General features: G+C 41.0%; 1 protein-coding gene across 1 annotated transcript; it reads left to right on the plus strand.

Moving 5' to 3' along the window:
* Window positions 1-2,103: 2,103 nt before the first annotated feature.
* Window positions 2,104-14,028, plus strand: sbk1 (SH3 domain binding kinase 1). Its single transcript, XM_033985380.2, has 4 exons — window positions 2,104-2,629; window positions 9,181-9,422; window positions 10,415-10,617; window positions 11,027-14,028. The coding sequence occupies exons 1-4, from the start codon at window positions 2,592-2,594 to the stop codon at window positions 11,852-11,854; spliced, it is 1,311 nt and encodes a 436-aa protein (XP_033841271.1). The 5' UTR covers window positions 2,104-2,591; the 3' UTR covers window positions 11,855-14,028.
* Window positions 14,029-14,487: the final 459 nt, after the last annotated feature.

Here is a 14,487-nt window from a genome sequence, read left to right on the forward strand (position 1 = left end):
GCCCATCCAGCACAACACATTCACACTGGAGCCTCTGTCCGTATTTGTGACTGATATCAGACATCATCAAGTCGGAGGCATGCTGTTCGGGATTCACCCCAAAGATAAATCCTATCTTGCCCCTGCCAGCACTGATATAACTCTAAAACTGCACAAATCTGCTTCATACAACAAACACATTTAAATAAAACATACACACATAAATGCAGTCAAATCTTTTTCAATTTTAGTATCATATTCTTCCTTTGTATTCATTGTAACTTCTCATTGGGAGTCTGATGAAAATAGGTCAGAGTAGTTACAATCATTAGCTGCTCATTCTTCTCATGCACTACCTCGTCTCTTTGCTCTGCAAGCGCATCAGCTAAGGCCCCGTTACAAATAAGCAGAGCATGTGTCCTTTTTGCATAATCATATCTCTTGTGCTTTTGTGCTTGGCTGATTTGAGGACAGCTGGGACACTTGAAAACATAATTGTGTTGTTTGCCCATGTCAGTGAAGAAGCCCCGACACTACTGCTGCAATTATGGCCGCTGTCATCAGAGCTCCATTCAGATGGGTTAGAGATGCATTGTACTTAATCAGAAAAGCCCCTGTCCCAGCCATGCAGGTAAAGCTTGTGATGTAAGATGATGAAATCGGCCGACAGTGCATCAGACATTATTAGGAAAGGCCCACCCAGCTGTTTGATCATATGTGCACTAGTGTGAGGTGTTCAGACTGCACTGTGGTTAGGTAATGCTCTCTTAAGGTCAAGACAGAATCTGATATTTTATATAAGTTACTACATAATCAGTGACAAAGTTCCAATAATTTGTAACCCCTTTTTTATATATTTATTTTGAACTAAAGGAGCAATATGTAACTTTATGGTGGGGTGTTCTTTTAGTCTGCATGTTACTGCTTTGCCTTGAATCGTCCACAGTGTGGCATTAAACCTATCTTGCACTTTTCTTGCTAAGATACTGTGAAAACTTACAGTGGATGGACTCGTCACTCCACAGATCTGACCTGTAACAAGTAGTCTCACATGCTTGACAGATAAGTTAGCATATGTGGTGTATGCCAGGCAAAGAAAAAACATCTCCATGGAGATAAGCAGGAGATTGTATCATCATTATATACAGAGTGGTCGCAGTTAGGAAATTACAAGACTGCAATTTTGGTACAATACCTTTTCAAGTATCCAAGGACGCTGTCCCGTGCATGATCTTGTAAATAAACCTAGTTGCTTGAATCTCTAAATGTTCTAAAATGCATGTGATTGTTTAACAGTTAATATTTTAGTCATGAATACTACCTATATGGGCCCTCTCTGGGTTCCAGGTTCTCATCTGGGCAACCCAGGTAAATCCCATACAGGCTCCAATCAATAGTATGTGTGTAGAAAGTTTAGTAAAAAGAAAAAAAACACAAAAAACATACAAGTGTGCTTGCATACAAAATACACATATATTCTAGCATAATATATTTGTGAGTCATGCATCGTCAAAACAAAATGGGGCTCAAGTACATTGTGCCCACTCACGACCCATGCCCACTTGCTCCACTTACATGGATGTGGGGTCCATACTGCCCAGCCAACATGGGCCCTGCTATTGGCCAACCCATGTGGGCCCACTTGGGTTTGCCCACTCACAGCCCATGCCCTTTTGCACCTCTTGCATCCCATGTGAATCCCACACTGGGACATAAGCCATATGGGCTTACAATGTTAGCTGGGATGATTCAGTTTCAGCAGATGATCATAAGCATCAGGAGGAGAGATGCTGACATCTGTCCAGAATCAGGCAACAACTGGCTACTCAAAGTGTAGGTGATATATTCTCCATGGAGACAAGTGATAGACCCTCCACCAGAAATTATAGGGCACCTTTAAGTTATGGAACTGAATAAGAGTAAGGATAGTGAATTATTGGACTGGGCAATGACACTGTCATCACTCAGAGCCATAAGCTGTTGAATTATGCAACTCTGAGCAGCTTGTTCCTTCAAAGCATGACTCAAAAAACGCAGTGGTTGTAGGTGGAATAAACATGGTGGCACTAGGACCCTGAACACGTGAGCGCATTAGTTTTCCAGAGGGTGGAGACGATGAACAATGAAGGAGCTGACTGTAAAGAGCCACAAGCACCGGAGCAACATCTGAGACCACCCCCTTACCAACCTATAGCCTAAAGTCCCCGCGGACGCACTGACAAGACGGGCGGACCACCTTGCGTGTGTTATACAGCTGAGGTGGGAACGCGGATTTGCCGAGGCTTTCCGAGCATAGAAGTGAATGAATGGGTTTGTCTCGGCGTGTGTGCCGCTGAAGTGGGTCAGGTGGACCAGTGGAGTAGCGAAAGATAAACAGACTTCGCTTCCAGGGCAGGCTGAGATGAAGAGGACGAAGGATGCTCAACATCTCCATCCACGCATCATGCAGTAATTCACAGCAAAATATTCTCAGAGTCAGAACAATAGCTATCGATAGAGGATACGTTTAAAAGGGACTGTTATTCCCTGAGAGAGGACGTCAAGTGAGTGCATTGTTGGTTCCACTGGAGCAAAACGGAGCAGGGCTGCGCGGCTCTGCTCCACTCAAGCCGATGCAGGACCATGGAGGAGACAGACAGGTCGCCAGCAGGTAATGTAATACACTTGCATCTCCTGGAGCTTATTTGGTAGCTATACATTTGTGACAGAACTATCTGAGGAGTTTACATTTCAAATTCCTTGTGCCCTATCGTGTGCGTAAAACGTCTTCCAACTAACTTTGCCATATCTTTAACCTTAGGCAATCTGAGTCCATCAAGATGAATAATATATAAATAGTGTAGTTATAGACTAAAACTAATGGCCTGTTTGGGATGTTTTTAGCAGCAGCGTAGTTTATTTATTTTATTTTTTTGCTATTTTGACACGTTAACGTTAGTTTTTTTTAGTCTTCGCCCATTACATACGCAGTACAGTACATGGATGCGAGGGGAACCGGGTCACTCCACTTTTAATGACCCCTTTTATTCTTAGACCTAGGTAGACAGGTGATATCTCATTGTTAAAGCTCATTTTAAATGGGCAGATGACTCGCTCGCGCAAAGCTCCCCTAAAAGCAAAGGCTGCAAGATTCTGGCAGTGTCTAGTCTGGATAATCTGGTCATTTTAATCTGGTTTAAATATTGTCTTTGTATTTTTGTTTTGTATTAAAATGTGCGTGAGAGAGGACAGCCTTTCTCTTACCATAATGAGCAGCCATATGCAGCCCAGCATGCAATAAAAGAAGGGATTAAAAACAAAAGCATGGCAAAAAATATAAAATACATAATGATATACATATAAAATACATACACATACACACACTAAGCAGTTCACAAAGTGGCAACACAAAACATTAGACAGACCTTCCTAGTTGGCTTCAGATGTTTTTCTTTTTTTCTTTTTTTTTTATCTAGTGTCAATATAGGGACACTTGGAGGACATATAAATACTGGTCTTTCCTGCGATTTTGACGGCGTGAGGCCATAAATAGTTGAGGATGAGCAGAGTTCATCCTTGATATAACACCTCATTTACATACATGCATTATGCTTATCATGTATACTGAATAACAGTCATTAAGGTGTAGTATTTGTTTAAGGCATGTGAAAAGCACTTAACCATGTAATTAACTCACACTCTTTGTATTTTGATCCTTCTGGTTTTGGTCGCATGCCTTAGTGTTATCATTTGTAGATGGGTATTCTGACCTAATCTTTTAACCAGTCTTCCCAGCAACACTTGTTTTTGCTTGCTTGTTATGTCTTCTTTTATTTATATTTTTCATATGTATGTGGCGACTAATCCCCATTGTGTATAATTAACTAACAATCAAGTACAGGACAAACGTAGGCTAATGAGGAGAAAGCCCTGTCCTCTTTAGTGATGCTGCAACAACATTCCCCTGAACCTCATCTTCTGAGCTCATCAACGGTCCAATTTGCCCATGTACGTATCAGACATCAAAGAGGGTCCACACTTCTGGCATGCTTGACTCTGTCTCATTGGATTCCCCCCCCCCCCCCCCCCCCTCCCGCTTCTCTCTCATCACATAAAGCCTCCTCATAGAAACTTGAGGCGACTGATGATGAAGTGGGGGAGCGAGGTACAATATGTTCCCCGGATGGATTATGCTGGAGATATTTTAGCATTGGATTTTTCCTTAGGATGAGATTATGATTAGTGGAATGGGGGAGGTGCTGCTGATGGTGATTGTTATGAGGCGTTTACAGTCAGATGCTTGGAAGATCCTAATCGGATACCCTATAATCCCACACTTGATGAGGTGAATCTGCCAGTGCTGTTTGTTTTGGTGCATCATTGTTCACTCTGCAGCAAATCAAGAGAGGATTATAATCAGTGTGATATGATTGACACAGGAAAAGAGCAAGCCGCTTTGAAACTAATTTGATGATGAGCAGTTTACAAACTTTGTTATTATGCAGAGTAGGGTTGTCAAAAGTGTTGAAACACACAACAATGTATACTTATAAAGTAGTAATAACAATTCCAGCCTCAATGGGCATAAATGGTCATTCTGTACCATTGCTATATCAATTCCTTGGAAATCCTTCCCACCAAACTGTGTGGTTGCCTTGCTTTGATTTGATATGCTGTACCAGTTCAGCTTCCTCATTGGATGTTTAACCTTGGATATTCAGTGAGTTTTGGGTCATCACTGCGGGAGCTCGTTGCTCCCGGCAGTATCTGCAGTAGCTCTAGTAGGTGGTCTCTTTGTAGTCTGTGGATATGGAGCTAGCAACAGGAGGTGATGAGACAGGGAAGAGGGGTGGAGGGTGGCTGGTTAAACAGTACAGGGCTCCGGTGTGAGTTTATGTCAGAGTGGACCAAGAATATCCATTGCTCTTGCTGCAGGTTCAGCCATCACTGTGTAGTGGGATTAGTCCAGCCCACTCTCTCCTCAAGGTGATCCAGTTTTAGTATTTAGAACGCTGTGTCCCAACTCTATAGCATCAGTTAGTCTTTGGGTACCACCAGAAGAGAAGCACATTAGTCACATCACATTTCACTCACAGTTTTTTCCCCTGACCTGGAGGCAGCACGCGCCAGGCATTTTGACTGTAAATTGGACGCAGGAGATCAGTCTTCAGCCTGTAATGACTTGGGCTGCCCAAAGCACTGCGACTAGTCCATTAGCAAAGGAGGAGGCAGAGGTAGAGACGCACAGCAGCCTCAGCTATTTATTTATTTGTTTCATTAGTCCCTTGTTTATGTTTTCAGTAGCAGGTGAGAGAGGTAGAGAGTGGGGAAAACAAGGATGGGAAATACTGTGCTGTACCTCATTGTGCAATAACATAATCATATCCACATTTGTTGGTATTTTACAACAGCAGTTAGTCTCCGGTTACTGATTATTTGAGTAAACATCCCCATTGAGAACTGTTATATCAATATCTATGCTTAGAATTCATTTTGTTTTTGTCATTTTTTGCAATATTTTGATGGGAAATTTTAGTGATGGCCTCAAATTCTGAAAAAAACAACAACAAAAAAACAAAAAAACAAGTGCAATAGAGCTGAATAGGGCTATATGCTCTTTTTGGTTAAATGTCTTACATGTGTTATAATGAATTAAATTTCTTTTAAAGCACACAAACAGTTCAGTGGAGTTAGTATGTAACCATTCCAGCAGAAGTAGTTATTTTAAAAAATCTATTATTTATCTGTTTTATCAAGCAACAAGCAATCGTGAACAGAGTGAAGAACAGAATGTGATATTGCACAAAATAATATAATTTAAGTATAGGCAGAACTCAAGCAGGTTTGACTAAGCATTACAACATTTAGTTTAACAGTGCATATGAATTTAACTATGAAGGAATGCTAAAATAAAAACTTTAAGAACTGCGTGGGTAGTGCATCACTAAAATAGTTTGCCCTGATTTGACCAGGCTATTAAATGTTGTTGCAGCAGTATGCAACCACACTCCCGTGAGTCCTTTTTGCTTTTTATTTGGCCCCAAGATGTGATCATCTCCTCCTTCAGATAGCCACATCTCAGTGGGTGTAGTAAAGCAGATCTTAGGGTTATTTTCAAGTTTATTGGTGAAGAAGTTTGAGGACTTTTAATACACCTCTAATCCCAAAGTTATGAGGTCCTCCTACTCCGGTGGTGATTTAACAGAAACTAGAAAATGTCCAGGGCTTGGGTCTGAAAAGCTTATACCGGCGATTAAAATAAAATGTCTGACAGAAATCTTGTGGAGTTGAATATGTATTTATGGCCACCATGTTTAGAAGAGAAGCAGAGGGCATCATGGGAGGAGACGAGCTGGCTAGTGCAGTGGAGGCTCACAGCTGCACAATACAATGGGCCTTTGACACTGAAATTCAAATGATACACCAGACCTCTTCATGACCCAGCATTACTTCAGCCCTCACACATTTGAGACTGTTGCTCATATTCTATTTGTTTAATCTAAATTCAGAATATGTTCATATGATTCAACAATATTTTATCTAGTGGTGGAGTGAGACATAAAAATGATAAAAATCTCAAAACATAAGTTGATTGTTGCTATCTCCACAAAAAAAAAAAAAAAAAAAAAAAAAATGTATCAGGTTGAGCATCTGATGTAAAATCTGTTCCCCATTACAAGTGCAAATGACTACATGTGGCAATTCCTCTCAACATATCTCTACTTCTACATTATTGACATTTAGGTTTTTTTTAATGTCTATTATTTTAGCCTAATAATTACTTTGGCCAATGAGTTTCTACATCCCTCAATCATTTTAGACCCTTAATTGGGTTTGTACAAGGAAATGCGTGGGTGGGCTATAATCTATAATCTGCAATCTACAGTATCCGGAAAGTATCTAATGTAATTTGCCTTTGTGTATTTCTGAGGGCATGAGCTGCCCTTGCTTGTTCAAATGTTTATTGAACAAACCTGGAGTGTACACTCTGGAGTCTGGATGATGATCAGCTTTTGTGTTGACTCACTGCGGCTGCCTTCAGTACGAGTGGGCTCCAATATTCATAGTCTGCTTATATAACCATCTCCAAGCCTCTGATAAGATAGAAGAAGGAGAAGGAAGAAGTGTGATTTTGTAAATTATTGGAATGAAAGATTTTCTGACAAGCCAAGAACACAGAAGAGCACATGGTTGTGTCTTATTTTTAGCTTTCTCTGTCTGGCTCTATTAATAAAAAAACAGTTATGTGGGCAAATGTACCAGCTGAAAGCATTTTCTCTAGACCAAATCAATCCACCACACCATTCGTGTTGACAAAATTCTACTGCTAAATTGTTAAAATAAAGCAATTATAGGTTCAGGTTTGTCTCTGAGGCAACAGTGAATCATCAGAAGTCTAGTCCAGAGGTGCAAGAATCTAACCACTGTATCTTCTGTAAAATAGACATAAAATTATAACGTTTGAATGATGCATAAAAGAAGCCATCAGCTTAAGTGTGCGCCCTGATTTAGTTTAGTATATTGGAGCATGTGTGACTGATCAGATGATTAGATTTGAGTGTGCGTTTGTTAGCGGAGAGGCCAGTGAGATCATTAGTCGGATTCACTCCATTTCATCAACAGTCCATTTGGCGCTTCCAGATAATTATTATTGTTATTCATAGTTTATTTAATGTTTCCCCTGTCACTACATTTCTCATTTTCTCATGTCTCATTTCTGATGTCATTTGCAGATCCAACACTGGCCAAGTTTCCAATTAAAGCAGCTATAATTTTCTTACCAAATGAATATGACCTATGCTTGTTCAGAAAAAAACGGCAGTTGTTTTTGTCTGTTTGAATGTATCCTGAGAATATGATGGTATCCGTGTGTTTCAGAATGATGAAAACACCATTGCCGTAGTAATTAACAATTCAAAAAACAAGTTTTCAGTGGTCAAATGTCGCCTATCCACGTGTTTCAGAATGATGAGGAATTAGAACCGCTGCTTTAAAAGGCAATATTATAGGAAAAAGTCCTCATAACAAGAGGCTGAAACTCATAAGTAAACATGGTTAAATTGGTGCTAATAATAATATTGAATCATACAGTGGCGGCGCATACCTCCCTTGGCTACCAGTCTTCCCCAGCTGTTTCCATATAGTAGTCGTTCCACCTGTTCATATTGATTTTCCATCCCAGTCCGCTCCTAGTGCAGTCACGAGTCCAGCCATTGGAACACAGCTGCCCAGAATGATCTAGAGGGACAAGTGGAAGTGCATTGAATTGACTGAAAGAGCCAGCCCTTACCGGAATTGATTGTATGGAAATGAAGACCTGTTATAGCCCTCCAGATTTATGTCCTCTTTGGGAAGCACACAGGAAAATACATTACGCTGAAGAATACTGAGCACTTATCAGACACAAAGGCAAATAAATCATGAAAGACCATATATCCTCCCTAAATGTCACTGATCTGCCAGACCACCTGTCTATATGTATACTATTAAAAAAAGATCAAGTAAGCTGCTCTTTGGTCGACATATCATGAGTCAGTGATTTTCTGTCTTACGCAGATCTATGCTTTGAACATAGACACTTTTCCCCAGCCACTGATGGTATATGTGAATAACAAATAATGGGTTTAACCAATCACAATGAAGCATGAACTCTTAGGACGCTCTCTTAGCACGTGGCTTTAGTTTGGCTACTTCTTAATGGTACATAAAGACAATATAGTACATTCATTTAAATCAAAACCACGATCTAGACTCTGCAAAAATCGTGAATTTGTGGTATGATTTGAGCATAAAATTCCAGCCTCTACAACCATCACAACACACTCCTTGCAAAACCTGCCAAATATACTTTGCTTCTAATGCAAAACATGTAATGTTCACTTAATATTATGACTCACAATACAGTATAATAACACGTTATTGTCATATCATATTCCAATAGATAAATATTAAATTGTTTTATTTGTTCATGTTGTCTGACCTGAAATTTAGCAAAGGATTGTGGTTTCTGTAATTCTCCATACAGGTACAACAGAACATGTTTGATATAATGTGTGATAATATTTATTTATACATATTCGTACGTACTTAGTTTTAACAGGTGTACTATGTATTATTCAGTATTAACATATTATATCATATTGTTATTTTTTATCGGCTTATTATTATAGTAGTTTGTGTAACTCTCTAAGCCCACTCTTTATCTATTTCTTTTCTTTCTAGTCTGCCCCACGGAGTCAAGGCGAGCCTGTCTCTCTCGCCTACTGGACCAGGGCGAGTTGGCAGCGCAGGCACCTCCCCTCCGTCCAAAGGGGGCTACTGTGACAGGGTCCCGGTGGAGGATATGCAAGCCCTGACCCTCACCTCTCTGTCCACAGCTGATGTAGCCAAGCAGTATGAGCACATCCGAGAGCTGGGCAAGGGCACATATGGGAAGGTGGACCTGGTGGCACAGAGGGCACAAGGTATCAGGGTCGTGGCATTTGTTTCAGAACTGCACAACAGAACAGGAGAGATATGATAACAATTGTTTTTACTTCTCTTTCTTCTCTTACCCATTCGAAGTTGTATTTAGAGTGATCCATGCACGTATGAGTAATCTTTATTCTCCTGTATTCTTATTTTAAATCATTGCAATTAATGTAATGGTCCGCAGGTTGTCGATTACAACTAAATAGCAGACAAAAGCATGATATGTCAAGAATTTATCCAGATCCATTAAATAAATAATGTATATTTAACTGAAGTTGCTTTTATGATTTTAATTTGTTAGTTATTTAATTTTATAATACAATTGAAATACATATTGTCAGAACTATAGTGACGAACTATAGTGCATATCTGCTTGCAGTCTGTAACAAAGTGAGTTTAATACCCAACCTACTGACTGAGTAATGTGGTGTTTAAAGTATATTTGAGTCTAATCAATGTTACTTGAACAGTACAAAGTAATGTAGAGAAGCACAAGCGTAGGATTTTCAGGTAGAGAACTGTTAAATTAGTCACCATGTGCATTGTCAAGAACACCTCCAGATTATGGTAAAACATTGGGATGCGAATGATCCAAACTTGTTAAAAGGGTAATAGCACCATGGTCCTTTTGAATAGTTGATGTATTATATCTAGCTGTTAGTAACACAAGAGGAGAGAGTTTTAGCATGTTTCTTTTTCAGTCTATGTGTTGGAATGAATAGAGCAGCAGTTAAAAGGATGAATGTGGTGGAAAAACTCCCAAGGCTTCACTTCAAAGTTACTCTTTCTCAGTTTGAATGAAATCCATATTTTGAAGACCTATTCACAGTTTAGTTCCTACAGTATGGGTGAAGAAATAGACAGAATAGCAACCAAAACTCAGCCTCCTAAAATATTTTTATATGGCATTTGCTTTAAAAAAAAAGAAAAAGAAAAAGAAAAAAAAAAGACACCCGTGTTTTAGAAATGTATTTTATTTTTACAGGCACTAAAATAGCTCTGAAGTTTGTGACTAAGAACAAGACCAAGCTGAAGAGCTTCCTGCGGGAGTATAGTCTGACGGGCTCACTCGGCTCCAGTCCTTTCATCATCAAAGTCTTAGACGTACTTTTTGAGACCGAGGAATGCTATGTATTTGGACAAGAATATGCACCCGCCGGGGACCTTTTCGACATCATCCCCCCACAGGTAAAGCAATCATACAGCTGTTCTCCCAGAGCCCAGTCGCTCCAATCACTGGCCATGTGCAGCGCAGCACATTTAACAAGCCCTCTCGGGAAACAGGCCCTGTTCTGTCCTGCTTTTCCTTCGGCTCTGAGTTCTGCCTTTGTTTTAGTGCTGGAGCATGGGCTTCAAGCCTTTTCTAATGACTCATTAAAAATGGCTGCAGTATTCACAGTTGCTTTTGTTTCATATCACTTCTCCAAAGTCTATTATTTTTCACCCTATACTTTGTTTCACCTTTTAATATAGCCAATTCTATTGCTATTCGTCTTGCCTGTACTGTATGTGTTTGGCTGTGAGGCTCTACTCTGGCCCACCCCCTGCTGTCAGCTCACAGTGTTCTTTATTTAGCCACTCTCCTCCTCTGTTTCAGGTGGGCCTGCCAGAGGACATGGTGAAGCGCTGCATGCAGCAGCTGGGCCTGGCCCTGGACTTCATGCATGGTAAAAGCCTGGTTCACAGAGATGTCAAACCAGAGAATGTGCTGCTCTTTGACCGTGAGTGTCGTAGGATAAAGCTGGCAGACTTCGGTATGACACGACGTGTAGGCTGTAGAGTGAAGCGTGTGAGCGGGACCATCCCATACACTGCTCCTGAGGTGTGTAGAGCCAGCCGAACCGAGGGCTTCTTAGTGACCACCAGTCTGGACGTGTGGGCGTTTGGTGTGCTGGTCTTTTGTATGCTGACAGGTAACTTCCCCTGGGAGGCAGCGCTACCCACTGATGCCTTCTATGAAGAGTTTAGGCGCTGGCAGAAGGCGGGATGTCCTTTGGGAACATACCCATCACAGTGGCGCCGCTTCACTGATGATGCTTTACGCATGTTCCAAAGGCTCTTAGCTGCAGAGCCAGAAAAACGCTGTGGAGTCAAAGACGTCTTCTGCTTTGTCAAGTATGAACTAGTGAGCGAGCTGAGACGCAGGGCCTCATGTCGGGCCAAGAGAGGGGAAAGGTCCAGCTCGGGTGTGTGTACAGGCAGCTGTACTTCCTCCTCCTCTTCCTCCACATTGCGGTCTTCTCACAGACACCCTGAGCCCTCCACTCCTCCAGGCACCACCTGTCTGAGGCCCGCCCCCCTCAAGCGCTCCGTCCTCTCTGATCCTCTGTCTCCAAGAGAGGACACTGGACAGCACCAGTCTCCAGGACGAGACAAGAACAAAAGCCAGATGGTCATGGCCACTGCCATAGAGATCTGTGTGTGACTGCTCCAGTGTGAGCGGAGGACACAAATGTCTTCTGGCAGAGATAATAAGCCGAGAAGAGCGGTTAATGAACAGCGCGGAGGCTGGGTACTTTATCCATGAAAGACAAGCTCAGGATCACATCTCCGGCACTGGCAAATGGACACCATCCATCAGGACTTGGACAGCTCATCACGGCATACGCCTTTTAGGCTTGATTTGTGACCAAAGACTGCTTCCTGAGCAGAGAAGCCATGCAAGCTCCCTCTGCATCAGGCATGTGTGTTTCCTGCCAACATACACTGTGGTGGTGCTAATGAATCTAGAATTAGATCCTGATAATGTATTCCTGTCTGTAATCTCATTCTGTGTTTTTCTTTAGCATAGAAGAAAAGGAGCCCTTTGAGAGGCGACTCATGTAGTGCCTGTGACTGGGGGGTTCTCTCTATAATTGTGTCTCACCTCCTCCAAACTTCCAACATAGGTCAAGAGTTTTTTTTGTTGTTTTTTTAAGATACTATAACTTATAGTTGAAAAAAGAAAACTTTAATGTAGCAGTTTTATATGTTTTGTACTGTTGATGTCTAGACTGAGATTAGGCATCACCTCAGGACTCTGCATTCTTTTCTTTGTTTGTAGAAATCTATTGACTAATGATTCCTTTCAACTGCTCTCAATGAGATTCGTTTTCAGTGGAACACAATAGACTACAGGGATTATTACTGTACATTTTCTGAGTGGAGACACAAATGAACAGTGAGCTGAGAACAAGTTGTTTTGTACCTGCTCTGTGTGTGTGTCTGTGTGTGTGTCTTTGTGTGTGTGTGTGTGGGGGGGGGGGGGGTACGTGGGGGTGTGTGTGGGTGTGTGTGCGTGTGCGTATCAGAAGCTCAAAAGCACAAGATTTTTGCACAAAGAAGTTAGCAAAATAAGTATACTTTATTGTAAATATTCAGCATAATATCAGGTAGTCTAACTACAGTATGTAGCTGTAAGTATTTTATACTGAAACAAGAGAAAATGGTATAGTAATGGTACTGTCGGCATCAGGCAATGCATTGTATGTAGCAACAAATGAATGTAGTTTATTAAAATACAAATTTATGAGTGTAACAATCTAACTTTAAACTATGTTCAACATAGTAGCAGCTGCTATTATTTAATTTAAAAAAAACTGCCATTTTAAGTTATTTTTATCTCACCATAAGACACAAGGGTGATTATAAACAAAACCTCAACCACTTGGTAAAAATGTAATTGGCTCGAAATGTTTACATGACTGAAAGATTTTCCATGAGTGAATATATTGCTGTACATTGTAGTATGTGCAGCTTTGATTTCCCCACACTCAATTTCTCATACCTGCCTCTGACCTGGTACAGTCTTTGGTCCAATATTGTTTTGGGGAAACCTTTACATGTACTCTCCGTCTCAGAGCCCAGCTGTTGTGTGCTGGCTGCTGACCTCTGTGTGCGCCACTGTAAACATTGATCCTGGCCATCATTAGTTACACTGTCTCAGCCCAATTACCACAGCCTGAGCAAATGCATCACTACTCTGTCTCCTCTCAGCACTTGTCACCAGTGTCTATCTTCTCTGTGTGTGAGTGCTGGGATGCTTTCACTTCCTTCAGTCGGTGACACCTCCTATGACAGCCCATCATATCAGTCTCTATAGTGATTCACTGTCTGTCCTGTTTTTTTTCTCTTTCCAAGTGCAAATGAAACAACCACACACCTCTTCTCTCCCTCTCTCACTTCTGATCATTCTTGACTTCTGGTTATTCTTTTTTTCAAGTCCAGTGTCTTGATCCGTTCTGGCCAGGCTCTATCACAGCTCCCCAAAAGGTTGCAATCATTTTTCTTGCCTACTTTTCACTTTATTCTTAAATGACAAAACTGATTGAAGCTGATGGGTCTGTCAAAGTCGGGCATTGTATCTTCACATTTTGGCCGGCGGTGTAACACTGTCCAAAAATAGAGCTTTTGATTTCGATTGGTCCATAATGTGGGCAGCTGTGGTGATTGGTACGTCACTGCCATTTGGATCAAGCCCCTGTAATCAGTCATTCCAATGTGCTCCACTTTTTCTGAGAGACTGTTATGACATCTGCTGTCAAGTACACAGGCACATGAGCTGTCAAATCGAATTCACGTTCTTTATGCCATAGGTCGACAGAGTAGCCTCCGGGTTGTGCAAGTTTCATAATGTTTATTTTCAATGCCAGTAAATTAACATTGTTAATAGTGTAAATAGTGTATGGAGTGTGTCTTTATTAAAGCAGATATATTACTATATGTTGAAATAAATTTATGCACCAAGTATGTGTGTCTTGTGCTTTCTGTGCCAAGAACAAGAATTTTCTCAGGTCAGCTTGGTCCATAGATACACAGTGACATATTATGTAACTGTGCCCTCCTGTTCTCGCCGCACCAGTAGACATATATGTTCTGGATGCATATTACACTCTTCAGGCTTTATTTGACAGACAAGAACTTAGAGAAAGCCACAAAGAGACCTATATAGTTTATTATTGATTTCTGGGTTTGACCAAGTAATTGCTGTCTATATGTATGGTGGCTAGTATACAGTAGGTCTATATGTGATACTGTGTACTAATACTATTGCATATATAATTTCCAACTCCATTTTTA

This window comes from Periophthalmus magnuspinnatus, chromosome 19 (assembly GCF_009829125.3).
Source record: "Periophthalmus magnuspinnatus isolate fPerMag1 chromosome 19, fPerMag1.2.pri, whole genome shotgun sequence".
NCBI classification, from domain to species: Eukaryota; Metazoa; Chordata; class Actinopteri; order Gobiiformes; family Gobiidae; genus Periophthalmus; species Periophthalmus magnuspinnatus.